This window comes from Phyllostomus hastatus, unplaced genomic scaffold (assembly GCF_019186645.2).
Source record: "Phyllostomus hastatus isolate PE091 unplaced genomic scaffold, TTU_PhHast_1.1 phas_scaffold_585, whole genome shotgun sequence".
Classification (NCBI taxonomy): domain Eukaryota; kingdom Metazoa; phylum Chordata; class Mammalia; order Chiroptera; family Phyllostomidae; genus Phyllostomus; species Phyllostomus hastatus.
This window is the reverse complement of record NW_025334037.1, coordinates 6,169,720-6,197,385: the sequence shown is the minus strand read 5'-3', so window position 1 is coordinate 6,197,385 and position 27,666 is coordinate 6,169,720. Positions and strand designations below refer to the sequence as shown.

Below are 27,666 nucleotides of genomic sequence, written 5' to 3'. Positions count from 1 at the left end.
TTACTCTGGATAACAAATGCATGTAACAGGTCTCTCTTCAACAGAAAGAAAAAGTTGCCATATTAATAGAATATCTACCTCCCTACTTCCCCACTAAACAGATGTTGAAAAGGGAGATGCATCCCAGGCTGCTGAGGCATCCGTGTGTATCAGCCCCTTCCAGCTCAGACCTGGGCAGGGGCCTGGCTGGGTGAGCATGACCAGGAAAGGCTGCCAGAGGAGAGACAGGAGACTCCCCCAAACGCTTGGTCCCGAAGGCAAGTGTGCCCTACCAAATGTGTTGGGAAGGGAGTGACGAGCTCCTGTTTGCATTTTAGAAAGATAGTGGGACTAAAGGAGGGCTCATTCTTGAAAGCCACACTCTTTTAAGATTACAAGTGTTTGTGGACTAAGTGGAAGAGTTAGAGGGAAAATATGAGTTGAAGATGTAGTTGAAAAGTGAAGGGTTCCCAAGAGGCACAGAGTGCCCAGTCCGAGGAAGGAGACCCAAGGCCAGGTCCATGACACATTACAGTCAGGTTTGCTTTCTCTGAGCTGTCAGCAGGGGCACGGAGCACAACCTCTGCTCCCACCACACAGCGGCCACTGCACTCCAACTGCCACCAGCCTGGCCTCTCTGAATAGACACGCTTGCTTGACACTTGACATACTGATCCAAAAGGGAAGGGAGCGAGGCAGGAAAGGAGGAAATGAGGGAGGAAGAGAGGGGGAGAGGGAGGAAGGATAAAATTTAAAAAAGAAAAAGAAACCTTTGTCTGCAGCATCAAGTTCATTACATGGCAATTATTAGCTGTGTCACAGACACAGGTAGGTCTTTGTGTCAGACTAATTTAGACCCTGTTAATGAAAATTGCTTCCTCTTTACAGAACCCGTACCCCATGTGGTTTTCTGAGGTACAGATGAAGTATTCAATTAAGCACAATTTGAATAAATGCCAATTAGGCCCTTGCCTCGAGGCCCCTATTTTGAAACATCCTTACATGCACCGTGATGTAGCGGGGAAGGGAGATCAAAGTTTCTTCTCACAGTCAAGCCCAGGGCTGGGGCTTCAGGGACAGCGGGCTTATCTCAGACACCAGAGAGCAATGCTGTCAGGGCACAGAGTGCAGGAGCCAGGAAGGCAGTTCCCCCCTGGCCCAGGCTGATTCGATCCTGTCTGATGATTTTCAATTAAGTCCGATTCCTCCTGAGAGAAGAGGCACTGTTCCTTCGGCAGTTCTTTGGTGAATGGAGAGGACGCCAGCCTCTGGAGCAGCCCTAGGGGAGAGGCAAGGTAGTGGTGTACTGTCTAAGCACATGGGTCAGCCTAGTTCCACACCTTGGCTCTATCCTTCATTTTCCGTGTGATCTTGGCCACCCTACTTCACCTTTTGTGCCTTGGTTAATGATGGCATATTAGATTTCTATTGCTACTCTAACATTACCACAAACTGAGTGGCTTAAAACAAGACAATTTTACCTTGCAGTTCTGGAGGTCAGAAGTCCTAAATGGGTCTAACGGACGGAAAATCAAGGAGTTGACTGAGCTGTATCCCTCAGGAGACTCTACAGCTCATGTCCTTGTCTTTTCTAGTTTCCAGAGGCTGCTTGCATTCCTTGGCACATGGGACCACGTCACTCTGACCTCTGCTTCCTCAATCACACCTTAGTCTCTGACTCCAATCCTCTCCCCTCCTTCTTAGAACACCTGTGGTTACACTGGGCCCGCAGGGGCAATCCAGGACAATACCAAGATCCTTCAATGAATTACATCTGCAAAATCCCTTTGGCCGTGTAAGGTAGCTCATTCACAGGTTTGGGGACTAGCACGTGGACATCTTTGGTGGGGTGCATTATTTGGCCTAACACAGGAGACTAAAATGAGATCATTGATAAGACTATTATGAGAATTAAATAAGTTAATGTGTTGTCAAGCACCTAGAACATTTGTTGAATAGAATGAGCATAATCTGCCTGAAGAAAACAACCTGCAAGTACCCAGACCTTGAAAGACTGCGTCAAGGAGCACTAACCCCATGTTGCCACATGTTCTGCTGCTGTGAGACCATTTCCGAAGGGAGGCGACCTCCCAGACCCTCCCAGCAGAGAACCCAATAAATGTTGTGCTTATTACTTTCTGTTATATTTTGAAATCATTTTCCCTTTCACCTCCCAAAGACTGACTGACTACCTTAGGAAAATTGAGGTGAAGAACAAATTGAACCACAATAGTAAGGGAGCCCCCATGCCATTGGTTCAAAAAGAAACAGCCCTGTGTGGGAAGAAGATGTTTGTCAAAGCCTTTTGATATTAGCATATACATGGAGGAAAAGACTGACTCTGTGCTGGCCCAGGGCACTTGCCTCAGGAACACCAGCGCCAACCCACCCCACAGGCGTGGACCAGGCCTGTCTCACATCCTTCCCGATGTCTGCCTGTGATCACACACCCGTTCTGTCTCTGTCCCTTGTGTGCTCCATGTAAACTAACAGTGAAGACTGTGCCACATAAATAACAAGTGAGGATTACCCAGGACACCCAAATAGAGGCAGGTGCTCTATCTAATAGAACTTACAACACAGGATATCTGAGGTATATTTAATGAAGAATTATTACTGCTTTTATGCTCTGCAGTAATTAGGACAAAAAGGCCAACAGTTTGTATGACTAATTAGAATTACTCTTTAATTGCTAGATGGAATATTTAGATTTCTGTTATCACTGCGTTTACTCTCTAAAAGCTGTATCAACTATGCCAACTACAGCCCTGAGACCAGACAGCAAAACCCCTTCCAGCCTCAAGGGAAAGCCTACTGTTTCTCCCTGCCCTGCCTTCTTCCCTCCACACCTCTTCCTCTACCAAGGAGCAGAAGGAACCAAGACAAGGATATTGGTCTGAAGGACGAAGAGGTCTGAGAGAAGGGTGTGGTCTCTTTGCACACACTGTGTCCACTGTTCTGAGTGGCTTACCGTCTTTACCACCCCCTCAATAACACACACACACACACACAACTTGCATACACTCACATGCGGATTGAAACAACACACACCACGCATTGCCTCGTACCATACTACACCCACCACCACATTAAGTATATTCCCTGGTGCTACCTTCCTGGCACAAAGCTGGCATTCCCCATTTCAGACCCATCCCAGCTCCTGGTTCCATTCCATACCCCTGCCCTGCTCGTTTCTGAGTATCCACTTTGGTGCTAACCACATGATGAGCACTATGCCATCTGATCATTATAATGACACCAAGAGGGAGAAAATATTATTACCCCCATTACCCAGATGAGGAAAGTGTGACTCAGAGAGATCAAGTGATTTGTCTAAGGTTACACAGCTAGGAAATGGCAGAGCCAGTACTGGAACTCAGGTCTGTCTGAATCCAAAGCTTGTGCTGTTTCTACTATGTCATATATGTATATGACAGGACTTTATAAACTACAGAGGTATTCTTTGATGTGAGTCAAAATTATAATCCCTAGTAACTGGTACTTCTGACAAAAAGGACTCCTGATAATAGTCTTCACAGTGAGGTCTCAGAAATGCTACAAAATCTGGACATTCTAAAATGTCAAGCAGACAATGTGTTTTCTTGGGAAGTGTATAATGGCACTCCCCACCTCTATCACAGCAATGAATTCCGAAGGCCACAAAAGGTCATCCTCAAGGGAAGTCTATGTTGTGGGCTAAATGAGACAAGGTCTCTTTCACCCTCGGTTGTCACTGGTTGGCAGGCAGGGCAGAGGTGAGCCGGCATGAGACAGCCCCTTTCCCACTGCCCACATCACACCTGTGGCTGAGATCCCTAGGCAATGGAACCCCTAAAGAATACTTCTTGGGGATTAAAATTTGGGCCACACAAATGGTTTGTTACCAGGGAGTTCTGGGGGAGGAAGAACCCAGACACAACACTGCCCTCAGCCCTGTCCACACCCCAAGGAGGGGTACAGGATGGGCATGGCCATCAAGACTTCTGCTGGACAAATTAAGTGGACTCAGCTTGCTAAGATGATGGAAAGGTTCTCATCAAGATGTCCAAATGGAGATGGACCAAGTATAGATCCAAGACCAAGAGGCTCCGCACAGCGTTGGCGTCATTGGCAGATGCATTACCGGAAACTTCACGGGCATTTAATCTCCTAAGTGTTTCAGGGGGCGGTGAGCACTTCAGAGTCTAATTCATCTTCTCTGTCTTCATTACAGAGAGCTCTCTGATCACCTTAATCCTCCCTCTGCCACAGGAAAGAGCCATTTGTTTCTTTAATGGGAACACTCTCACTAGCTAAGTGGTTGCTCTGAGTCAGGGCAGAAGGTGAGCCATCCTGAGGATGGTGGGAGCTGTGCCTGGCTCAGACTTGAAGGGTGGGGTGAAAAGGGAAGAAGAGGGAGGAGGAAGATGGAATTGGGGAGACAGGGTGTTTGGGAGTAAGTCAGGAAAACTCCTGAGTCCAGATTCAGAGAGTTGCCCACGACATAGAACTTGGCCACATTCTCTCTCCACCCTGAACCCCCTCCTTCCTAGGAATCAATGAGGTTTCACGAGGGGCCAGTCATTCGTCATGATGAAACAAGGGCCTCTGCACACAGGGCATGGGGGATGTCTGAGCTGAAACAGATCACACCCCTTTTACAGATAAGCAAACTCTGCTCCAGAGGCCCCCCACCCAGGGCAGCGTGCCACACATCCAAAGGCCAATAGGAGTAATAACAGTGACATGAGCTTCCATTTATTTAATAGTTTCTTTGTGCCAGGAGTTGTACCACAAGGTTCTATTCATTCATCTATTTAATTCTTACTTCAACTTTGTGAAGTATATTTTATTCAACCACACACACAAGTGAGAAAAATAAGGCTTAGAGTGAAATGTCTAAAGTTATATGATTATCACAGCAGAGGAGCCTTGAACCCAGGTTCATCTGACCCCAAAATTCCTGTTCTTTTTGATGTATTACTGGATCTTGTATGAAATGACCAGAGCTGGCCACAGAGAGCCACGTGAAGGTGAAGGGACCTCATAATGTATCAGGAAGATGAGAGACCCAGCAACTGGAAGTGTCTTGCTGAAGAAGAGAAGAGAAGGAGCAAGGCACATTGCACAGGGTGGGCCCTTAGCCCCACTCCCCACAGCCAAAGGCGGTGGCTGCAGTGGATACTGGGCATGTACCCCTCGGAAACCAAGGAGGCCATTGGCCACCACTCTGTATTTGTCTGGACCATCATACCTTGTTTGTGTGGGGAGCTTGTTCAACTCTAAAGAGTGAGAGACTTGACCAGAAAGGAAGTCGGAAACCCTACCATGGTTGGCTTGGGAGGGCAAGCTAAGGATGTTGAATAATTCACTCTTCATGCTCTTCCTGAGAGCATCAGGTTTTTAAAACCAATGATATTTATCATGTATTAAGGACTAAGTAGGGGCTAAGCATTGTGTCAGGTTCTTTACATGGATTATCTCACTCAGCCTCACCATAACCCTGCGAGGTAGACAATCATGCCCCAATTAACAGAAGAGGACACCAACACCCAGGAGGCTGTGACCTGCCCAGATCACCAATGAATAGATGACCAGGATCGACACTCAGTCTCTCTGACTCCACAGCTACACTACCTCCGCTTCATTTTCAAAGATGACAGCAGATGACAGTCAAAGACCATCTAAGTCAGCCTCAGTCAGGCTGGGATTGAAATGCTGGCTAGCAACTTGCCAATGCTATGATTTGGGGGACATCCTCTTGAGTCTCAAGACCTTTATCTGTAAAATGGAGCAAATATTATTACCAGCTTCATGGAATGATGAGAACCCTCATAGGCAAATGTTTATATACTAAAAAATTTCCCCTGAATGTGAGCTTCTATGGTCAGTGATTCTAAGGATAAGAAAGAACTAGTGAAGAGCCTCCTGCTTCTGCCTGACAGAGGCCTGAAGAAATCCCAGGGAAGTATCAACATGGAGTATGCTCTGGGGAGGGGGAGAGACAGAACTGGCTTGAAATAACCGGGAATGAATAAATATCATTAGAAAAGTCAACACTGCATTGTGAGGTATGGCCTCCAGAGACCTCAAGCCATCAGGGAGGGCTCTATAGGGCTTGCTGGGTAGGAGCGGGAATGTGAAGCTACGGCAGCTTTACTAGGTAATGAGGCTGAAAAAAGCAGGCAGGGATTGGAGACTCAGAGGCAGACAAGGATCAGCTGGGTTGGGGGTTAGGGATCATCTAACTAACTTAGAGCTCAGGCACCTGGCAGAATTAACAGAGACCTGAAACCCACCCAAGCCACCACCCCACCCTTGGGTAGGGGAAGGGGAGGCTGAGTATGTCCAAGGTGGGACAGGACAGAATACCATGATTGCAGAGCTCAAAGCCCCTTAAAATTCCCTCACTCAATGTTTTCAGATACATTTAGCAGTAACATCCTTTTTCCTCAACAAAACTTTACATTTGGAGCTTGAATATGCAAAAACATTAAGACAGATGCAGAGGCTCTGAGGCCCAGAATCAAGGCTCTACTCCAAGCCCCTGTTTTCATGGAGGCAGAGAAGGGACAAAATTAGCAGCAGGTCACAATGTCAGACAGGCACCAACAGGAGTGGGACACAGACTTTTGGAGTAGGTCCAGGGACCTTCCCATGATGCCCCTGCTTCTTAGGATGGACAGGTGTGAATGGAGATAGAGAAAGGTCTGTAAAGGCTGGGATGGGGAAGGGGTGGTGAACGGGCTCACGAAGATGCTCCAAAGGCAAGGAGGCATGCCACAACATTTTCCTCAACCTTCCCACAGAATGCAACTAGCAGGACTGACCGAGAGCAGCAGGCCATGCTGCCTCCCCCCGGGACCTAAGCCCTGACCTCCTGACTTCTGTCTTCCTGGTGGCAGGCCCTGTGCCTGGTCTCTCCTGAGCTTCCTACCTGGTCCCGGGTATAAGGCGTGTCCACTCTCTGCTTGTCGCTGCAGGCTTCCAGCAGGACGCGGATGGCGTTCAGCTGCAGGAGCATCTCGCAGGCCATCGTGTCAAAGAAGGTGATGTTGGCAAGGGCCGCAGAGGCCAGCAGGAAGACTTCCCCAGACGAGGCCTCTTGGCACAGTTCTGGAGGGCGAAGAGGCAAAAAAGAGTTTCCACTGAAAAGTGCTTTCATATCAGTTTTCTCATTTGGTTCCCACAATAGCTCTGGGAGAAAATCTGGGCAAGAGTTGTAACACCCACTTTACAGATGAGAAGAGTGGTTATTAAAGAAGGAAATGTATCTGTCTGCATAAGTGGCAGAGCTGGGATTTGAATCCTGGTGCGTGACTTCCATTCACTTCTTTACGCAACAAGCATCTCCTGAGTGAACACAATGTACCAGGCACTGCTGGTGTCTTGGGATGACATGGTGGGCAAAACAGATGAGGTCTTTGTCCCTGTTAAGCCCACATCCTAGTAGTGGGCAGGGGAAAAATTGAGCTTTTTAAAAATTAACATAAATGGTTACAAGTTATAATAAATGTAAAGGAGAAAACAAACAAATGTTAAGAGAGATAATAATTAGAAACCCAATGGGGTGCACAAGGAAAGTCTCCTTAAGAATGAGCCCTTAAGAGAAAAATAGGGCAATCAGGAGAATATTTGGGTGAAGAGTGAGTTCCAGGTCAAAGGAACAGCATGTGCAAAGGCCCTGAGGCAGGAGAGAGCTCCTGGTCCATTTACATCCCCACTAAATATACACTTAATGTACACTAAACTGTTGCTGCATTTGCCTTGAGAAAAGGGCTAAAGTTGAAAAAAGATAAAGGTTCTGCCTCTCTAACTACCGTCAGCAAAGCTTCAATATTTCCTTTTGGTCCCAGAATAAGTCCTGTATACCAAAACCCTGAAGAGGTTTTTGCTCTCTGGTCCAGGTGGTCACAACCCAGACTTAACCAGATTCCCCTACTAAGCCATCTGTAATAGTACTAGTGGCTATGATGGATCTGTAAGGCAGGGAGGACCACCCCCAAAACCTGCATCCCTCCACCACCTAATACACTCCCCCATGGGCTCCACTTGACCTAGAATGGACTCCTCCTGCCTTAGAAGGCATGGAAGGCCTCTGTCCATGGTGCTGCCTGCCCATCCCAATAGATCTGACTTCTGACTCTCAGCTCCAACTTGACTGTCCATCGAGGTTCTTCCTGGGTCCCAGCCCTATGCTACGGATAACACCTCTATGAAAATACAGGAAGAAAAGCCACACTTCAGGAAAATGGTCCCAGGGGGGAATTAAAGTTTCCAAGACAGACTGCACTATGTTTTATCCTGATCTTTAGTTCTTGCTTCCAAAGAGTCTGTACTTCTAGGTTCTGATATTGAAACTGGCACTTTTTGGCACTTTCCAGTGCCTGGTCCCTACCTATAAAGGGACGCAAAATAACATTAGTTGAATGTTAGGCACCATGCAGTGTGCCTTACACTTTGCCATTAACTTCTCAGCACCCTTACAGTAGAAAACGGTTGCCTCCCTTTACAGAGGTAGAAGCTGAGGCTCGGAGAAGCTAGTAGCAGCAGCAGCTACAATTTATCTTGAGTGTTCACTCCATGCAGCGCACTGCTGCACAGTGTGTTCCCTCATTAAGCCATTCCATCCTCACAGCCACCAATTTCTACCACAGTTTTATAGATGAAGGAACTAAGGATCCAAATACTAAGTGATTTCCTGAAATTATGGACTTGAGGATTGTTGGCAATTGTTGAAACCTAGAATCAAATCTAGGGCTGCCTGGCTCCAAAGTCCCCATTCTTTCTGTCCTCCGGGATGCCTCTTGTCTCCAGGCCTCTGGTTCATTCCCAGTGATGCTCCTGCAGATCCAGGTTTCAGCTCTACCGGAGGGCACTGGGAGTCCCTGCTCTTCACCACCCACGGGTGACCACTACACAACTCAGAATCTTGATCTAAACACCTATGCTAGAGACAATGGACTAGCCAAGGAATTGAGAACTCTATTAATTCCCCTTTTCCAATGATTGCCCTATCCGTTCAGTTTTAGGGGAGGGAAAACCAACCCCTTCCAGGCCACCTCCCTACATCCAGAGTTCAGGGTGAGACCATAGGACTCAGCAGTCTACTTTGCTTCAGGATCTCTCCTGGGTCTGAACACCCACCCTTATTCTTACGCAGTCACCATTGCTGCCGACACAGCAATTAACACAACCATCTAAGTGCCTTTTAATTTGGGTGCACATTGATCTGGTGCACATTTACAGTCTGAGTCACCTGGGATGTGTTAGGAAGATTAAATTCAGGAGTCCAGTGACTCATTTATAAATGTTTCCAGGGAATGGCAAGAAGTTGGAGGGCTATTTCCCACCAAAGAACAGAGCCCTGGCGCCCTGCCCAGCAGATAACTCCCATCTGCTGGCTCTCAGGTCAGACTTCACAATATATCTTCATCCCAGTGAAGCAAATAGGGAGTCTCCTCTTCTCTAGGGAGGGATCCCGCCCAGGCAAAGAAGTAGAAATGGCCATAGTGAGAGGTTATTTAGACTTTATTTATATGATTTTTAAATTATTTTTTATTATTTACAAATTAGGAGATTCTTGACAAAACTTAGGATTTTTGTCTTATCTTTAAAAATAAGCCTTTTGAGCCCTGGCTGGTGTGGCTCAGTGGACTGAGAATGGGCTGCGAACCAGAGGGTTGCCAGTTCGATTCCCAGTCAGGGCACATGCCTGAGTTGCGGGCCAGGTCCCCAGTAGGGGGGCGCATGACAGGAAACCACACATTGATGTTTCTTTCCCTCTCTTTCTCCCTCCCTTCCTCTCTCTCTAAAAATAAATACATAAAACCTTTAAAAAAGAAACCTTCCCCCCATGGCAAAAATCAACTGGAGTTTATTGGTGACTGTCCCCCTTTAATCACTGCAGATGTCTTTCCGTTCCATGCAGGACTCAAATCTCCTTATTGCCTCCTTCCATCCAGACTGCTCAACTCATTTGTGTTCCCTGCCTGGTTCTGGTGGCTGACTAAATGTGAGATTCCCAGCAGAAGTAAATCCTAACACTGTTCTGTGGCCTAGAGAAAGCCCCTTGACCTCTCGGGGCCTGGGTTTCTTCTCCTATAAAGTGGGCATTAAAGTTTATGATCTCTTGAGTTCCTTCCAGCTGAGATATTCAATAACTGGATTCTGCATTTTCTTGACTTTAAATAAATGTGCCTGTTGGCAAACTGATTTCTCCCTGCTGGGCCTGTGGGTGCCGCTGCCCCAGTGACCGGAATCAGCCATAAAGGCAAGAGCCTACTTTGTGCAAAGTAATTGTACATCTTCAAATTCTAGAACTAGAGGGAAATGGGCCCTTGAGAGAAATAGGTCACAAACCCTTGTTTTATATGTGAGGAAGATTGTAAAGTGAGCTTTAAAATGAGATGTGTCCAGGGAGTTGGCCGCATCTCACGCAGTGCCTGCACAGGGCTGCTGGGCAATAGCTCTTTCCAGAATGGATGAATGAAAGGGCAAAAGTCCAAACCCGAGTGTTCTGACTCCAAGGCCCATGTTCTGTGTTGCCCCTAAATTTGTGCTGTTCCAGATATTCCCTGCCCTGGTGCTAACCCAACATTTTGTGACAAAATTAATTTTCATTCAGTTTCAATAAGATATGGAGACAGTGACAGAGGGGGGGATAGAAGCAGTGACAGAGGGGAAAATAGAAGTAGAAGCACAGATCATCCCCAGCACTTATAAAGCAAAGAATGTGAGCACGTGGTTTGCAAAACAAATTTCCTGAGGATTGTGACCCAGATGAGTTCTAGCTTCTGCAGTTTTGCAAAGAAAGATGGAGGAGGAGGATGTTCTCAATATTGGGCTATGATTCTCCTGCCAGGAGGACATGCGTCTGAACAGAGAAACCTAGAAGAGTCAATGCTTTCCAGGCCCTACGACTTAAGGCCAATGGTGGGGTGGCTGGTAGCATTTTGGGCTGAACTGGTGCTCTCTGAGAAGCTGTCATCCCAGTCATTGCTCTCATGTCCGTGGGGCACAACAGACTGAGATTTCAGGAACACAATCATCAGAGACTTTCTGGTCAAGTATCTGAACCTCAAAATTTGAGGCCCCCTCTTCTCTGGGGCTTGTCCTGGTCTCTGATCTGAAAGGCCAATTAATCCCAATCTGACCCCAATAAAGGGGCTTCCAGAAGGACTGCAAGCGTTTTAACAGAACACTTGACAGCGGAGCTATTTCAAGCCTGACTCTGACACTTCGACAGGACTTCAGGGGCAGCAATCATCTGTGCCATAGACATGGGCAGCACAGCGAGATCGTCCTGCACCTTCCTGAAGACAACTGCGGTCAGGCTCCCTCACTCAGCAGCTCCCACCCACCCAGCATGACTCACTGACGAGAGCTGTCACGATCTCCTCCATGCTCTCCAGGAAGCTGCTGAGGTGCTGGGTGAAAGGCAGGTGTGGGGAAGTGACCTGGGCGACCACGGCCGCAGCCTCAGCCCGGGTGGCCTCTGAGTGGCTGTCGTCGGTCAGGATGTCAGCCAAGCACAGAACGCCGTCTACCTGCAGCGGGAGAGAGGGCACAGCCTGTGTATCCTGGGAAAACACCACTGCACATCACAGCAATGATACAGAGAATCAAGGTCCCCTCATGGCCCAGCCCTGGATCCACAGCGACTCTGGAGGCCTATCCTTTGGCTCCAGCAGAGATCAGCAAGCTCCCATGGGCTTCTTAGATAGCAGGCATCAAGCCAGGCCTTCAGGGGGTAGACCCCTGGTCCTCTCTTCACAGAAGAAACAGTCACTTAGCACTCTCACCTCCCAGAGCTCCATCCTGGCTCCCTCTCGAGTGCATGGTATGACTTGGCATTCGTCACTTAGTTTTTCTAAGGCTGTTCTTCCCACCCACCCACAGGGTGTTGCAGGGTTAAGAAGATGAAACAGGTGATGGCAGATCCAGAAAATACACTTGACAAATGTTGGCTCTCTCCTCCCTCCCTTGGGTTAGCAGCAGGCTGAGCTCAACGTCTCTCCTTCCCCACCTTCCTTCACCACCCTCCTCCACAGAAAGAGGGCTGCTTCCCTGGAGGGCCATCTCTCGGCCCAGCCAAAGAGGAACAAACTTGGGCACAGCGGGACAGGAGTGCCAGATAAAGACTTCACTTGCCAGTTCTGCCCCAGTCAGACTGGCTCTCAGCATAATAATAGCTTCTGCTTATTGAATGCTTAATATGTGCCAGCTACCACTCTAAGTGCAGTGCATGGGGCAGTACCCTATCTGATCCTTGAAATAACCCTTTCAGGTCAGTGTTATTATTATCCCTGGATTACCAGTGAAGAAACTGAGACACAGAAAGATTCATTGACTTGTCCCACAACACAAACTTTAAAAGTAGTCAGCTTGAGATTTGAACCCAAGTGGCCCAGCCTCAAAGCCCATGGTTGTGAACAGGACATTAGGCTTCCCTTGGAGAAGTGCCTCCTGAGCTCAGGCCCTCTGCCTCCACTGAGCGTCGGTGGATGAGACTTTTGGGAGAAAGAGGGACAGTAACTCGTCAAGGTTAGCTCAGCAGTGCTACTGTGGCCCCTCTGAAATGCCAGGACACCAGCCAGCCTCAGGTCCCTGCAGCCAGGAACCAAGGAGCCCTTCCCTGTAAGAAGTAAGAGAGTAGGGAGGAGGTGCTTTGGGGAAATGCTCCCCACACCTGCCTCAGGCCTGAGGTTCGACACCCTGACTTCCTGTCACTCAGCTCCTGCCATCCCCAGGGGCCTGCGTTGTTTGACTAATTACCACCACTGAGTTCTGAGCCTCCCCTAAATGGCTCTTGGGAACTGTAAGGTCCATTAGCTCTGAAAGCCTTTGGCAATCTCAGACTCGAAAGAGACAAATGTGGGAACAAGAGCCCAGGGAACTGTCCTCAGTGAAACTCACCTGGATGTGCTTAATGAAAGAGGACAAACAGCAGCCAGGCCGCCCCTGGCAGGACTGGATTTGAGCCAGCTGTCTGACTAACAGGCCCCCCGAGAGGGGCCTCGATTGGGCCTGGAAGTAGGAAACAGCCCTATTGCTGCCAACAAAAGAAACCTCTTAGGTCCGTCTGGCCTTCATCCCTTTTCTCCTTCCAGCACCATCCAAGGCTGTAGCAAAACAAGGTCTCCTGTGGGGGAATGTGTCAATCATCCAGTCTCTCTAATCTCAGCTTGGACGCTGATGGAGTTACATCCCCAACCTATTTGGGAATGCTGGTCAGACCCAAACCAAGTCCCTGACACATGGTTAGGGACAAGCCGATGGGAACACACCAGAGATGCCAAGGAGTTGATGGTGGCCATGAGTCTGGTGCCACCCAAGGTCTGGACGCCAGGCCAGCTCCCCAGCCAGAATGCTGCTGGGCAAACCCACCAGGCACAATTTCCCTGAACACATACTATGTGCTAGGCCTTGCTCTGGAGTGGAGGGGCAGGGGACAGTGGGGCAATAGCCATTATGTGACATGACTTCCAGTGAGGGAGGGGAAGCCTCCTGCAAGCTGCCCTGACTTAACACCCACAGCCCAGAGGGAGGAGGTGGCCCTCCTTGTAATTCACACCCAAGCATGTCTGCTGTCATCAGAGCATTCATCACACAGACTGGCCCTGTTTCTCCAACGGGGGTTCCTGCGGACCAGGTGTGCCCTAGGGTTTCTCCAAAGCACATTCCTGGGCCCCACCCAGACCTATTCCACTGGACTCCGAGGAGACCTGGAATCTGCCTTTTAGCAAGGTCTGCAGTGAACCTTATGCACCAGCAATTTGGAGAAGCCCGACTGTGATGTGATTCTGTGCTCCCTTGTCTGCCTGTCTGTCTGCCTGTCTGTCTGTCCCACTCCCCAGGGAACTCTGCAAGCCTGAGGGCCACAGCTTGCTCACTCGTGGCTGCTCCAGGCCAGGCAAATGGCAGTCTTTCCATAAACAGGAAATAAATTCAAGAGAGTAAAACTTGACAGAGGCCTGGAGGACACCTCGGACGAGCAAAGGCAGAGGAAGAGCGACATGGACAGAGGCTGTGTCGTGAGCAAAGGCCGCAACAGCAAAGGGCAGCTTTGGAGAAACAGCCAGCCTGGAAACATGGGTTCCCCAGATCCGGGGCCCCAGGAGAGTGCCCCTGACCCCACCCTGGTGTGGACTGGTGTGGACTGCAATCTCTCTTCTGCCCCTAGCTTTTCCAGAGAAGAGGATCTGGTGTCCCGTCTGCATGCCTGCCCGCTGTCTCGCTTTCCCTCTAACTTATTTTGGATGCTTCACATCACTTTTGGCAATTCATTAATTATGAACTATGTCATCCTTTCAAAATACAGTATATAAATATTGCAAATTCATAAGGCCTCAAAAGAAATAAAATGAACATCTGTACTATGTGTACGTGTGGACACCTGATATCTAGAAAATCTAATCTTAGGAATAAAATAACAGCAGAAAACCCCTTGTACACCATTCCTGATCTCCTACCTCTGCCTTTCTCTGCTGAGAGAGGGGGGCTCTCCCCTGAATTATGTGCTTGTTATTTCCTTGTTTTCTTTGGAGATGTCCTGCATGTGCATATTGTTCAGTTTTACAAGGTTTTGAATTTGACATAAATGGGATCGTACCGTATACAGAAATTTGCTATTGTTCCCTAGTCAGCATTATGTTTGGGAAACTCCTTCCTGCTGATGCCTGTGGCTGAGGTCACCGCTGTGTGGTGTTTCATTGTATAAATCAATTGCAATTGAATAGAGAATTCATTTGTGCATTCTCCTGTCAGTGGCCATTTGAGTCATTTCCCAGTCTTTGCTATAATGCATAATGCTGCCATAAATATTCTTCTAAATGTCTTCTGGGGCACACAGGCCAGTTTCTCTGGCGGTCCCCGTCTAGGAGTGGGATTACCATCCCATCAAGTCCACACACCTGTAACTTTGCTGGCATTGCCAAACCGCTTTGCAAAACAGCTGCAGCAATTTACAGTCCCACCAGCAAGGTATTAACTCATTTAACTCCATATTCTTGCCAGCATTTGGTTGTGTCAGATTTTAAACGTTTGCCATTTGGCTGGGTGTATAAAATTGTTATTCTAATATGCATGTCTCCACTTACTACAATGGTGCTGAGAGTTTTTTCATATGTTTTTGTTTTGCTCTGCTTTAGGTTTTGGTTATGGTTTTTGGCATTTGGATTTCCTCTTCTAGAAAGTCCCTCTTCATGCATTTTTCTATTTGGTGAATCATCGTGTGGGTCTATCTCCCACGCCTTTGGCTCTGATGTTATTGCCCTGCCACTTAGCCTGCTCCCAGCCAGCTGCCACCACCTCCATCTCAGCGTTTCCGTTGGTTAGCCCTAAGAGGCCCCCCAGCGCTGGGTTCTGGGCTCCCTGGCACCTTAACCAATTCCTATCGTGTCAGAACATGCACACGCTATACAGTTGCACCTACCTGGATATGAATCCTGTCCCTGTATCTTATTAGCTGGACTATTTTTTACCTACTTTGAGCCTTTATCTATAAAATGGGGATAAAAATTCCAACCTCAGAAGACTTTGGAAGGTGACTGAGATAACACATGTACAATGCCTGCCACAAGGTGGCGCCATCATCCCACCGCATTCCATCTGGTCTCTGGCAGTCACAGCTCGAGCCCAGGGGCCCTGGTTCTACCTCCCTTTTCTGCAGGTTCCTCTGGGACTGAGACCTGGGCCAAAAGCCTCAGCGCTTTGGTTGGGGCCCAAAAATTTACTCACCTGTGGGGACAGCCTTGGATCATGCAGCCCAGAACTAGAACTTTCTAAAAACAGAGTATGTCCTGTTTTAATTCCTGACCAGGACCAAGAAGATGAATAATTACAATCCCTCAGAAGGGAACAGAGAGAAAGAAAGCCTTATCCCCGAATCTCTTTATAGTTCAACACACGTTAATGGAGCACATACCTTGTGATAGGCGCTGTCCTCAGCCCTGATACAGAGATGAGTCAGGAAGAAATAAGAGATGAAAAAACAAAGACAGACAGACGTAGAGAAACAAAGAGAGAGAGAGAGAGAGAGAGAGAGAGAGAGAGAGAGAGAGACATCACATGCTTAAAAGAACTTGGGATTTATCTGGTGTAGAGCCCAGCCTCACAGTCTAACTTGGCCCACCTCCACCTGCAGAGAACTCTCTCCATCTCAGATTTCTTGCCTTCCTGAGACTCCCTGATACCCCAGTTTTGGGGACTCAGCTCCTCCCTAGCTAACTACTAATTTCCATTTTGCATCCATTTAAGATGCCTATGCCAGGTTTTGCCACCTGCCCACTTTGCCCCATCTCAGTCCATGGCACCCAAACCCTAACGACCTCAGTGACTCCCTGTGATGACCCCCCTCATGGTGGCCCCCACACACACACACCCAGCCCTCCATCCCTGACTTTCTTTCCTAAGGTCCATGTCTACATTTCAGACCTGCTGCTGGATCTCTCTAATTCCAAAAACAATTTGCTTGGATTCCCCACGGGCTCCTCAAACCCGGTGCACTTGCCCCTGAAGTGGTCATCTTCCATGTCTTCCCTCCTCACTCCCCTCTCAGACCCAGGTGAGAAACCACCTCCTCTGGAGACAGGCAACTGCCTCCCCCAGACAGAAGGTCTCTGTCCTCCCAGCTGCCCACCCCCCTTGACCTGAACACAACCACAGCACTGGTGTTGGACCATCCTTATCAGTGGGCATGCTCATCCCTGCACTAAGTTTGAGCTGCTCTGGGAAGCTTCCATTCTAAATCTTTTCTGTTCCCCAGCACTTAGCTGAGGCCTGACGCATAGCAGTTAACTGGTCAAGTGCAGGCTGAATGATGAAGAAACAGAGGCCCAGAAAGGGGAAGAGTTTGCCTAAGCCACACAGCAATTAATGCCAAGGCCAGGACTTCCTCCCAGCCCCCTCTCCTGGCCTGTGCCCCCTATGCAGGGCCTTGGGAAGGCAATGGAGGGCAAAGCTGGTGAGAGGGCCAGGTTGGTGGGGGCTGCTCAGCTCAGTTCCTGCAGTGGGCCCAGGAGTAGCCCAGCCTGAGGCCAGCTTCCTCAAACACTGGTCCCACTTCTGGATCATCTCCATCCCCAAACCACACACTTCCCACCTGCAGGCATAAACTTAATGATGCCAAGAGAACAATCTAATCAAAGCGCTTTCACATCCTAAAGAAATTGCTGCTGGAAGTACTTATAGGTAATTAGCTCTTCCATGGAGCGGGATGGGCCTCAGCCTAGGCCCAGCTTCCCTCATGGGAGGGCACACAAGTGGTGGTGAGGATGGCAAGGCCAGGTCATCACCTGAGCAGCAGGACCGCTGCCCCTGGAGAATGGACACAGAGGGTGTCCAGGGCTGGGAAACACTGAGGTTCTCCCTGAGCAGTGGGAGAAGGGACAGAAAAACCCCAAATATATAGTACACACTGCCAAGATCTGTGAGCGATGTGTTCCGGCTGATTACTAGAAAGGCACCCATGGTAGCTTCTATGGGGATATCTAAGGGGCACAGGCTGGTCTACAAAGGCCCAGCATATATCACTGGTGCTGGTCTGCTAATTCCCAGTTCCTTTTTACACGTTTAGTTTGTAGAGAAAGGCAGAGGAATTGGCCACTGAGTTGTAACAGTTAAACAGAATCATGCAAACACAGGGGAGGGAGCATGACCTACAGATCCCCGAAATGTCCTCCTTCTTTCCGTCCACTCAGACACCTACATTCTGCATGAAAACGGAAAACAGACAAGATTGGGAAGCACAAAGCAGCTGGAATCCTGCTCCTGGGTCCAGGCAGGATGGATCCGTTTGCCCAGGGGAGAGCCAGAGGGGAAATTCAATCACAGTCAGAGAGGGAACCAAGGGTCACACTCAAGGGAGCAAACACAAGAGTCAGCCAAGGGGCAGAGCAAGGCTCTGTGGAGAGTAAAGGAGAGTAAAGGAGCCCGAGGGCCAGAAGCAGGATCTGAACATGGATGGAAGCTGGACCAGAACGAGGTTCAGGATGGAGCCTGTGAGCTGTGCAAGGGGTTAATGCTCGCTTTATGAAATGAGGTGTTCCTTCTAAGGAGTGGTGGTAGAGCTAACAGCTCAGTAAAAGCTACAGAAAGTAAAACAAGCCTTCTAGCCTCCTCCCAAACTAATGTATCCCAGACCCCTCTCAGCCTTTTTTTTTTTTGCTATTTCAAACAAGAATCTTTGATTAAAAGTTAACTGCCAAAATGGATAAATACAAATATTAACAAGCAATAGGGAATGGAACAGTGGATGAAAGAGATGATATAACCTGCTTGGCAAACAAGTCAGCGAGGTAGACAGAGCCGAGTCTTTAAGGTGGAAAGAAATCAAGAATTAAATCACTTCATAATATAAAGAGAAAATAATTTCCCTGTCAAGCAGATGGTTTCTCTTATACATAATCTCCCTCATAGCAGACTGTCAAACAGGTGCCCTGAGGGTGTTTGGGGGCGGGGCGAGAGGACTGGAGTTTGTGAGGAGGCACCGAAAGGTCCCTAAGAATTCGTTCATTTCCCTCGGGGCTAGAATTGTTACTATTAGGCATAATTATTAGGCATGTGCTCATGTGAAAATATCGAGTTTTCAGCAAAGCACCACTGGGTACAGCTGGGATCTGAATTGTACCACAAGTTCTCGAGGTCACTGGCTCTTCACCTCATTCTCAGATGATTAGAATCATCTAGGGCAGTTTTCAAATACTAATGCCCAGGCTTCTCCATGAGAAGTTCTGATGTAATTGGTGTGAGGTGGAGTCTTGGCAGAGTGTTTTAAAAATTCCTTAAGTGACGCCAGTGGTGACCCCGGATTGAACACCATCCTCCTGGAGGAGCCTGCGGGACAGTGGAAGTTCCACCGTCTTAGGAGAAAAGCCTGGGTGGGTTCACAACGCAGCTGCGCTACTTGCTGACCTGGTGACATGAGCGAGATATTTACATTCTCTGAGCCTTGGTTTTCCAATTCTTAAAATGATAGTGATGTCACACTCCAACATGAAAGAGGGAATCCAATATTAAAATCATTCCCTCTGAAATCAGTAACAAGACAGAGATACCAACTTTCACCATTCCTAGTCGACATTTTATGGTGGCCCTAGCCGAGGCCATGTGACAAAGAAATAAAGTAAAAAGGGATAATGATTGGAAGAGGAAGCAAACTGTAATAGTTTACAGATCTCAAATTGTGTACCTCTGTATATAATCCAAATCTGTATAAAATCCAAAAGTACCATTAAAATTAATTACCACAGTAATCAGATATAATATTCAAAATTGTACTTTCTGTAATTAGCCACAATTAGAAAATAAAACTTTAGCCTGGCTGGTATGGCTCAGTGGATTGAGTGCCAGCCTGCAAGCTGAAGGGCTGACAGTTTGATTCCTAGTCAGAGCACATGCCTGGGTTGCAGGCCAGGCTCCTAGTTGGGGGCGTGCAAGAGCCAACCAACTGATTTTTCTCTCCCTCTTTTTCTCCCTCCCTTACCCTCTCTCTGAAAATAAGTAAAATCTTTTAAAAAATAAATAAATAGAAATTCAAAAATAGTGCCTCCATTAGCATAAAAACATACCTAGAAATAAGTCTAAAACAGATGCATAAGATGGCAACACTAAAAACTCAAAATGTCGCCGAGAGAAATCACAGGCGGTCTGTGTAAGGAGGGAGGTTTGCTGCATCTACTTACTGATCAGAACAGCCTCACTGTTTAAGATGTCAACTGTCCCAAAATGTCCTTGTACAGTTAAAGAAATCACAATCACAATCTCAGTGGGTGCTTTTGTGACATGAACAAACTTATTCTAAAATACACACAGAAGTGCAAAAATTTTTGGAATTACCAAGAGAATCTTAGAAAAGAACAAAGTTGTAGGATTTATATTACTAAATCCCAAATGTTATTATTTTTTTATTTAGTTATTCGGGAACTCAAACACTGCCATACTGGGCTCCCCCAAAAATGGCCAAAAACACTGACGGAACAGAAAACATCCAAAGACAGACACACACACGTCATCACTGTACTTAGAACAAAGCCACCACTGAAATTCAGTGGCGAAAACGTGGTCCTTTTGATAAATGGTGCTGGTTCAACTGCATATCATTTGGAAAACACTCAACCTGGAACACCATTGAAAAAAGTTTTAATTTAAATAGATCATATACTTAAATGTAAAAGGTAAAAAAATAAACCTCCTCGGAGAAAAAAATAGGAGGCTATCTTCATGATTTTGGAAAAAACAAGCAGTACTTTTTATATATTTTATTTTCAATTACAGTTCACATTTACTATTATTTCATATTAGTGTCAGGTGTGCAGCCCAGGGATTAGACAACCGTGTACTTTACAGAGTGGTCCCTCCAATGAGCCTCACACCCACCTGCACCTGGCACCACACACAGTTATTACAATATTATTGTCCACATTCCCTGTGCTGTGCTGTACATCTCTGTATCTACTTCGTAACTACTAATTTATGAGTCTTAATCCCTTCCCCTTTTATACCCACCACCCCCAATGTCCCTCCCCTCTGGCAACCGCCAGTCTGTTCCCCGTATCTATGAGTCAGTAAAAACAAACAGGTCTTAAATGTACACAAGAAGCACTAACTACAAAAGAAAATATCAATAAATTGGACTTCTTGAAAGTTAAGAATTTCTATTCATCAGAAGACACCATTAAGAGAATGAAAAAGCAAACCGCTGGCTGAAAATATATATCCTCAATACATATATCTGACAAAGGACTCATACGTAGAATATTTTTTAAGTTTATAATTCAATAAAAAAAAAGACAAACAACTCAATTTTTTAAAGTGGGCAAAAGTCTCAGACCAACACTTCACAGAAGACAATAATCAAATAGTTAATAAGAATGTGGGAAAATGCTCAAAAATCATCACTCATCAGGAAAAGGAAATGAACATCATCACAAGAAACTACTACACACCCAAGCAGGTCACAGTCAGGGTGCGGTATGTCCAGCTATCATGACGCTGCAAACCACTTCTTTGTGTTTTGATGCAGCCCAAGGAGAATGGGGGTGTGTGTTCATTACCTGTGTGTGTCCTCCTGTCTTCCCCCACCCCCATTTCTCCCTAGGTTTCTTCCTCTGTCTCGTTGCCCTCTCCCCTCCCAGTCAGGGTTTATCATGCCACTTACATATGACGAGATCTCATGTCTCCTCTGGGCTTTGGAAAGGTGCAAGGTCAAAGCATAGTGACTAAGGGGTGAAGTTTGGCATGGCATGCAGTCCTGCTTACCAAAGGGGCAGTGTGCTGGGGGAAGCTTGCTCTTAGGGGTCCTTCAGTGGCTGAGGGGTCTGGAGTTTCCCCAGAGAGAAGTGGGGGACTTGGGCTAAGGGTTGTGCTCCAACAAGGCATAGGACAGACTTGCTGGTGGAAGCCAAGTCGGAGACCTATTACATAGCAAGATGTATCCACATCCTCCTGGAAGAGCCTGGCCCAGTAAGAAGAATATGCTGCTGTCTTGCATTTGTAACTCTTCCTGCCAATACACAGGACACACACCAAACACACTGGCCCGGCCCTTGGTTCCTGACCAAGTTCCAGGAGCAAACAGCCCCCAAGCACCCTGGCAGGGCTGCCACTGCCACTTCTGACCACCAGAGGCCGCTGTTGTACAGTGCATGGGGACCGCCAAAGAGCCTTCACCTACTGCTACACTAAGGACTCAGGCCGCCAGGCAGCCCCATGCCGTCTCCAGACTCAGGTTGCACCTTGCACTTGAGCTGCAGCTCTTGAGACAGCTGGACCTTCCTTCAGTCTGGACAATTCTAACTGGTAATCTCAGCATGAATGGTTGCATTACAGGCAGGGAAGGAGGGGAAGATGGGGCAGTGTGCCTAATTTTGTTCTCACTTCTTCACATCCTGGCCTTCTTCAAGTCCTCCCATCACCCCCTGCCCCAAACAGGAAAGATGGACTAGGCAGTAGGGAAGCCCATTTGCAGGCTGGGGAAGGTGACAGTGGCAGTCCCCACTCCAATCTTCCTGATGGCCAGTCACAGCACAGACAGCTGACCTGGCACCCTGGGGTTCTCTGCCCAGTTCTAGCCCATTCCCTGGGGCAGCTGAAAGCCTGTGCCACGGGGTGTGAGGGGTGGAAGAAGTGATAAGCCTACATGAGTTAAGGCCCAAAGAGAGATGTGGAATCATCTGGGATCTCCATTCAGAAGCATTCTTTTTCTCCCTTCACTCCTAGGTAAAGAAGGGGCTGCCAGTGTTTCTTGCCTGGCATTCAGAGCTCCTGTCTCCCTACCCAGCCTCACTTACATGTTAGAACTGACTCAGTCAGGATGAAGTAGTTGTCTTGCCCTGGGTCTGCATACTATCCCTCTTTCAGCTGGGAACAGGGAGTTGTAGCAAACTGTACGTCTGGCTGGGAGCAAAAGCATGCAGTTCCCATCCCAGGCTCTGCCTCGCCCAGTGTTCCTGTGCCTTCCAGCTTCAACGTCCCCTTCTGTTGGGCATGACCATCTCTCCCTGCCTTCCTTGAAAATGATTGTGAGAATCAAGTAAGCAAAAGGGTAAGAAAAACTAGTTAACTTTGTTTTTTAAATATTACATATTTCTGCCCATCTGCAACCCTACAGGGAGCAGGCACTGGAACATCAGAGCCTCCCAACCACCCCCCTTGCACCCATTCCTTCCTGCCCAGAGTCTCTGCAATTTCAGTAGCCGGGTCCTAGGGGCCTTGGTTTCCCTACTGCATGGGCTGCTTCATAGCAAAAGTGCAATGAAAGAATGAATTAGTAGTGTGATTAGATGGGGACTGGGTGAGTGAGTGAGTGAGCAAGTCAGTGAGGGAGTTGGAAGTGACTGGCCAGATGATGCAGGGAATGAAGAAGCAGACAACTAAGTGACTTGATGTGAATGCATGGAATAACAGAATCTATGACTACCCGAATGCCCCAAGCCCTGCGAGCTCAGACACCGTGCAGCAGGCCTGGGGATGAATGGGGTGTCTGGTGACCTGACTAGACCCACATCACTGCTGCCAACGTCTGTGCATGATTTAATGAACCTCTTTAAGTTTGGGGGGTGGTGAGCGGTGAGCTGTACGACAGAGATGAATTTCACCAAATTCAGCACAATTTCTCACTGCCAATTAATTAATTGAGCTTCATTGAGGAGGCCAGGCCAGTAAATCACAGGAAGGCTGGAACTCTGAAAGGAGCTCATTAGGGCACAAACTGCCTGGTGGGTGGGGGCCTGGCAAGAGCCCCTGGGCACCTTGACCCCCACCCTGCCTTCACCCCCCTGTCCTGCTGTGGTCTCTACCATCCAGCCTGTCCCTGGACTTTACCTTTCACCCTAAGCACTGACAATAGCCACCCTCACTGGAATCTCTGAGGCCAGCACTCGCCGACCAGGTCCCAGAGGGGGACAGGTATTGGCAGGGCCCTGGGCAGGGACAGAGGCAGAGGGCAGGGGAAACCCAGGCTCTCCCCGGGTGTCTCTAGAACTTCACAGTGTTGGGAAGCAGCATGATGCAGGGGGAAGAGCATGGACATTGGCTTCACAGCATTGGATCTGAGTCCTGCCCACATAGTGGGTCACGGCCCAGGATGGCTCTGGCTCAGCAGAGCTGGAATTCAATTACTGCTTGGCTATTATCAGCTGTGTGTTCTTCAGCAAGTTGCTTAGTTGTCTGAGTCTCCTTCCTCTAACAGCACCAACGGATCAACAATTACATGACACAGTGGAAGGAGGGGCCCAGCCAAGTGCTTGCCCAAAGCAAGCATGCCATGTAGGTTGGCTATTGTCTTTTCATTACTGTGATACCCTTATTACCTGATGAAACAGAGCACAACAAACATTCCCTATCCAGGGCCAGACAGCAGTGTTTTGTGTTTTTTGTTTTTGTTTTTTTTTTATCCTTGCCGGCCACATGGCCTGTTGCGATTACTCGTTCTGTGGCGGTGTGAACACCGACAGAGACAGCACCCAGAGAACAGGTCACGGCTGTGTTCCAGTAAAACTTGATGGCTCTAAAATTTGAATTTCACATAATTTTCATGTGACATAAAACCCTGCTTCCCTGATTTTTTTAAACCATGTAAAGATGAAAATATAGATATTCTCAGCTGATGGCTCATATGTTCCAGAAAAGGCAGCAGGCTGACTTTGGCCCACATCCATCAGTTGCCACGCCCTGCACTAGGATGTAAGTTCTTTGAGGACAAGGGGTTTTGTCTGCTTTGTTCGCTGCTATACTCCCAGCGCCTAAAACAGTGCCTGGCAAAAAGCAGATACTCAATAAATATTTGCTGAAAGAACGAATTACAAGCTGTGCAATTTTGTGCAACAAGTCGTTGAACCCCTCCAGGCCTTGGTTTCTTCACTGGTGCCATGGGGATGTTTGCACGCTGAGGAAAACATCAAGTGAAAGGAGAATGCTTGTGGAGTCACTTCAGCTCCACAGGTGCTGTACAGTGCAGTTGCTGTTTCTGACCACATGGGGGCTCTTCTCAGGCAACTCTCACTTCCAGACACTCCTGAAATGAAAAGTTCCCTCTGCCAGGCCTGGTGGGAATGAGAGTTGCCTGTGTATGGAAAGAAATCTGCCCTGGAGAGGGAAATGCCCAGATAGGGATACCTTCTCTTGTGCCAATTGCGGGTGGAATGGGGGGTTAGGACATTGGCCAGGAGCCTCAAAGTGGTCCAGAGTTTTGTTACAGAGACTTTTTCAATGCTCTGAGAATATCGAACCAGCGAGGCATTAGACTTTGGCTGACCAGGCCCCAAGTCCCCAAAACTGACTATGTGATTTTAGGCAAGTCACTTAAGCAGACTGGGACTCAGTTTCACCTCTTGCTCTTCAGAGCGGGGTCTGACTCCCAAGCCAGGCGGCCTATCTGGCCTGGTGAAGACACATTCTGGCTTTGGAGCAGCATCTGGAAGTTAGTACAAAAAAAACTGCCTCCAGCTTCCAGCCTCCTCATACAGGTTTTCAGCTCTAAACAAAGACCCCTGCTGTTTCTGTTTTTTTCACCAGATTGAAAATTTCCTGCTACTTCGCAAACTTTTACAGCCAAGAGATCCACTGCTTCTGGAGGACAATTGAGTCTAGTCACTTTTATTTTCTCCTCTCATTCGGCCAGCCAACATGAAAACAGATGAGACACAAACCCCATTTATCACTTTTCCACTGTCCAAGGTAAGACCTTGTAACAGAAGAGAGGAGTGTGCAGCCTGGGAAGCTAGGGATTCTTGATGGATGTTCCCCATGGACTCCGTCTGCCTCTCTCACCATCGCCCCAGCTCCATTTGGCCCTCAAAGCAGCACACACATTCAAAGGCCTCCGACCCCCTGGGGAGGGGTGCTCTGTCCAGAGGGCTGGCACTCTCTCCTCCCCACCTTGTTATGTGACCTCAGGCAAATTACTTCCCCATCCTGAGCCACAGCCTTCTCATCTATAAACTGAGCAATTCCCCATCCATCCTCCATCCTCACTCAGCTAAGAGCATCTCTGAGTCCACAGTCCTGTGACCCTGTCCCATAATCTGAGTACATTTGGAAAGAAGCAGAATGATCTATGAGTCCAGACAAAAATGTAGAAGCTGGAGGACAGGGAGGGGTTTCTGGACAGCCTGAACCAGACAGTGGGACATGATGTAGAGAAAGAGGAGCAGTTTGCCTGCCCCACCCCCATTTAGACCAGTCACAGGAACAGACTTGAGGTACCTACCCCCACCCCTGCAAGCTCCGCAACTGTCACCAGGACACACCAGGACTTTCTACCTCTCTCCCATGCAAATTTTTAGCATCTTCCTTGAAACGGGCCCCAAAAGTTGGCCCTAGTCTCCCCAATCCTTCTGGCTACAGTCCCTGAGAACCCACCTCAGGCTCAGACCCACTTGGGTCCTAGTGGAGATGCAGCCTCAGCCCTACTAACTGAGTGCCATGGCTGGAATTGATTCCAATGCCTTAGGTTGGTCTGGAGCTGAGGCACCTGGACCAATCAAATCACAACCTTCACCCTAAACCCGCTCAACCCTGTGCCATGTTGACCCAGCATGTGTTTGGACTTCAGCTTCACTTTCTCTTACCTAAGCTGTCTACTCTCTAGTCTTGGTGGAGACAACCTGCTTGCCAAGGCACCCAGTGCCCACCCTGCTCTTGCCCATTCTGTTCCCTGAGGAGCTGGATCCTCCTTTTTCTGCTGGAGTCCTGTCATGAGTGAAGAAGAATCAACCACTCTGAACCTGGACATCACTTCCCATTCGACTTCCTGCCTCCAGTTCTGTTCCACCCACTGGATGCTGTTGCCCACTCCACCCAGGAAGAGCTGAGTGCCCCTTTGTATCCTCCTCAGTCCCTATTCCCTCCACAACTTCATCAGCTCCCACAGTCAAGACCCCAGCAGCCACATCTGGATGATGCCTCAGAAAAGGAGGGACTCAGGTGACTTGCTCCGTGAAGATGCCCGAATGACCACTAACAGGTCTTTTCTGCCATCTACACACCTGGCTCAGGGGCCTCAGCCCCGCCCCCAGCCAGGTGCCTGCTTACCTTCTCCAGCTGGTGGACACCCTCTTCTACGCAGCAGATGGAGGCCAGTGTGCGGAGTGCCTGGGGGTACAAACACCGGAAACTGTCCTGCCTGCAGACCTTGAAGAGTGCAACGACCCCACCCTCCTGCCAAGAAAAAGAAAATGTCACATGACCTCACTGTGAGACCTCTCCTAAGGCCAACTCAAAAATAATTGGCACCCCTCACTCAGCAGATGCACTTTCGAGTCTGTAGGGTGGCAGAATATGGCACACTGAAATATGCTACTTGAACCTAAGAATGATGCTGAACTGAAGGCAACTGGGAAGAAGCAGATGGAAGAGAAGATCCCTGCCATCCTCCTGTTTGCCTGAAAGCAGAACATAAATGTACAAAGTTATCCCCCTCTCCTGTCTACAAGGAAGGACAAAGTTAATCACCAGAAACAAACTTAGACCCTTGTCAGCCTGGATGGAGATGGCATCACAGGAAACTACACGACAAACTTCACCGCCAGCCTTTAGCTCCTATTCGTTTCCCATAGATTTGTCTTCCTACAGTTTGCTGCCCCAGAGACTCAAGGTCCTTTTTCTTTGTCTTGTGACTTCTACAAAAATGTATTATTCCTTTGCTAAGCTTCCATACAAGCTGAGGTTCTAATCAACTCTGAATTACTCATGTCTGAGTCTTCCCACACGTCCATGCTAATAAACTTCTGTTTGTTTTTCTCTTGTTAATCTGTCTTTTGTCAGTCCAGTTTGCAGCCAGAGAGCCTGGGAAGGTAGTAGATAAAAGAGTTTTTCCTCCCTACACACACACATTCACACACACACACACACACACACACATAATCCCATGTGCACATGCATGCTGCAGTTAAATGCTAGCTCCAGAATTAATGTCACCCTTGACAGTCTAAGCTGAGGTGGGAGTCCCCAGAGGCTCAGGGGCTGAAGCGCCAGGGCCAAGGCAGGCTTGGGTGCCAGGGCCAGGTTCAGCCCCATGCAGTACACAACTGGTGACTCCCTCCCAGCAGCCCCCTATGGAGCAAGCCTCCAGTCACCTGAAATAGGCTCCAGAAATAAGTCTGAAGCAGGTGAAGGGACCCGAAGCCTAGATGCCCCGTGCTTGTCCTTGCTCTGCCAGCAAGCACCCATTACTTCTCAGATCCTCCTAACCGCCCGAGTAGAAAA

General features: G+C 48.2%; 1 protein-coding gene across 2 annotated transcripts in view; it reads right to left on the bottom strand.

The window, feature by feature from the left end:
* Positions 1-27,666, bottom strand: part of INSC (INSC spindle orientation adaptor protein) — a 122,071-nt gene that overhangs the window by 11,975 nt on the left and 82,430 nt on the right. For both annotated transcript variants that reach the window (XM_045825579.1, XM_045825581.1), the window contains 3 exons: positions 26,494-26,619; positions 11,336-11,507; positions 6,896-7,074 (listed from right to left, as the gene is read on the bottom strand). In XM_045825579.1, coding sequence (XP_045681535.1) covers positions 6,896-7,074; positions 11,336-11,507; positions 26,494-26,619 — 477 coding nt within the window. The remainder of the gene's footprint in view (positions 1-6,895; positions 7,075-11,335; positions 11,508-26,493; positions 26,620-27,666) is intronic.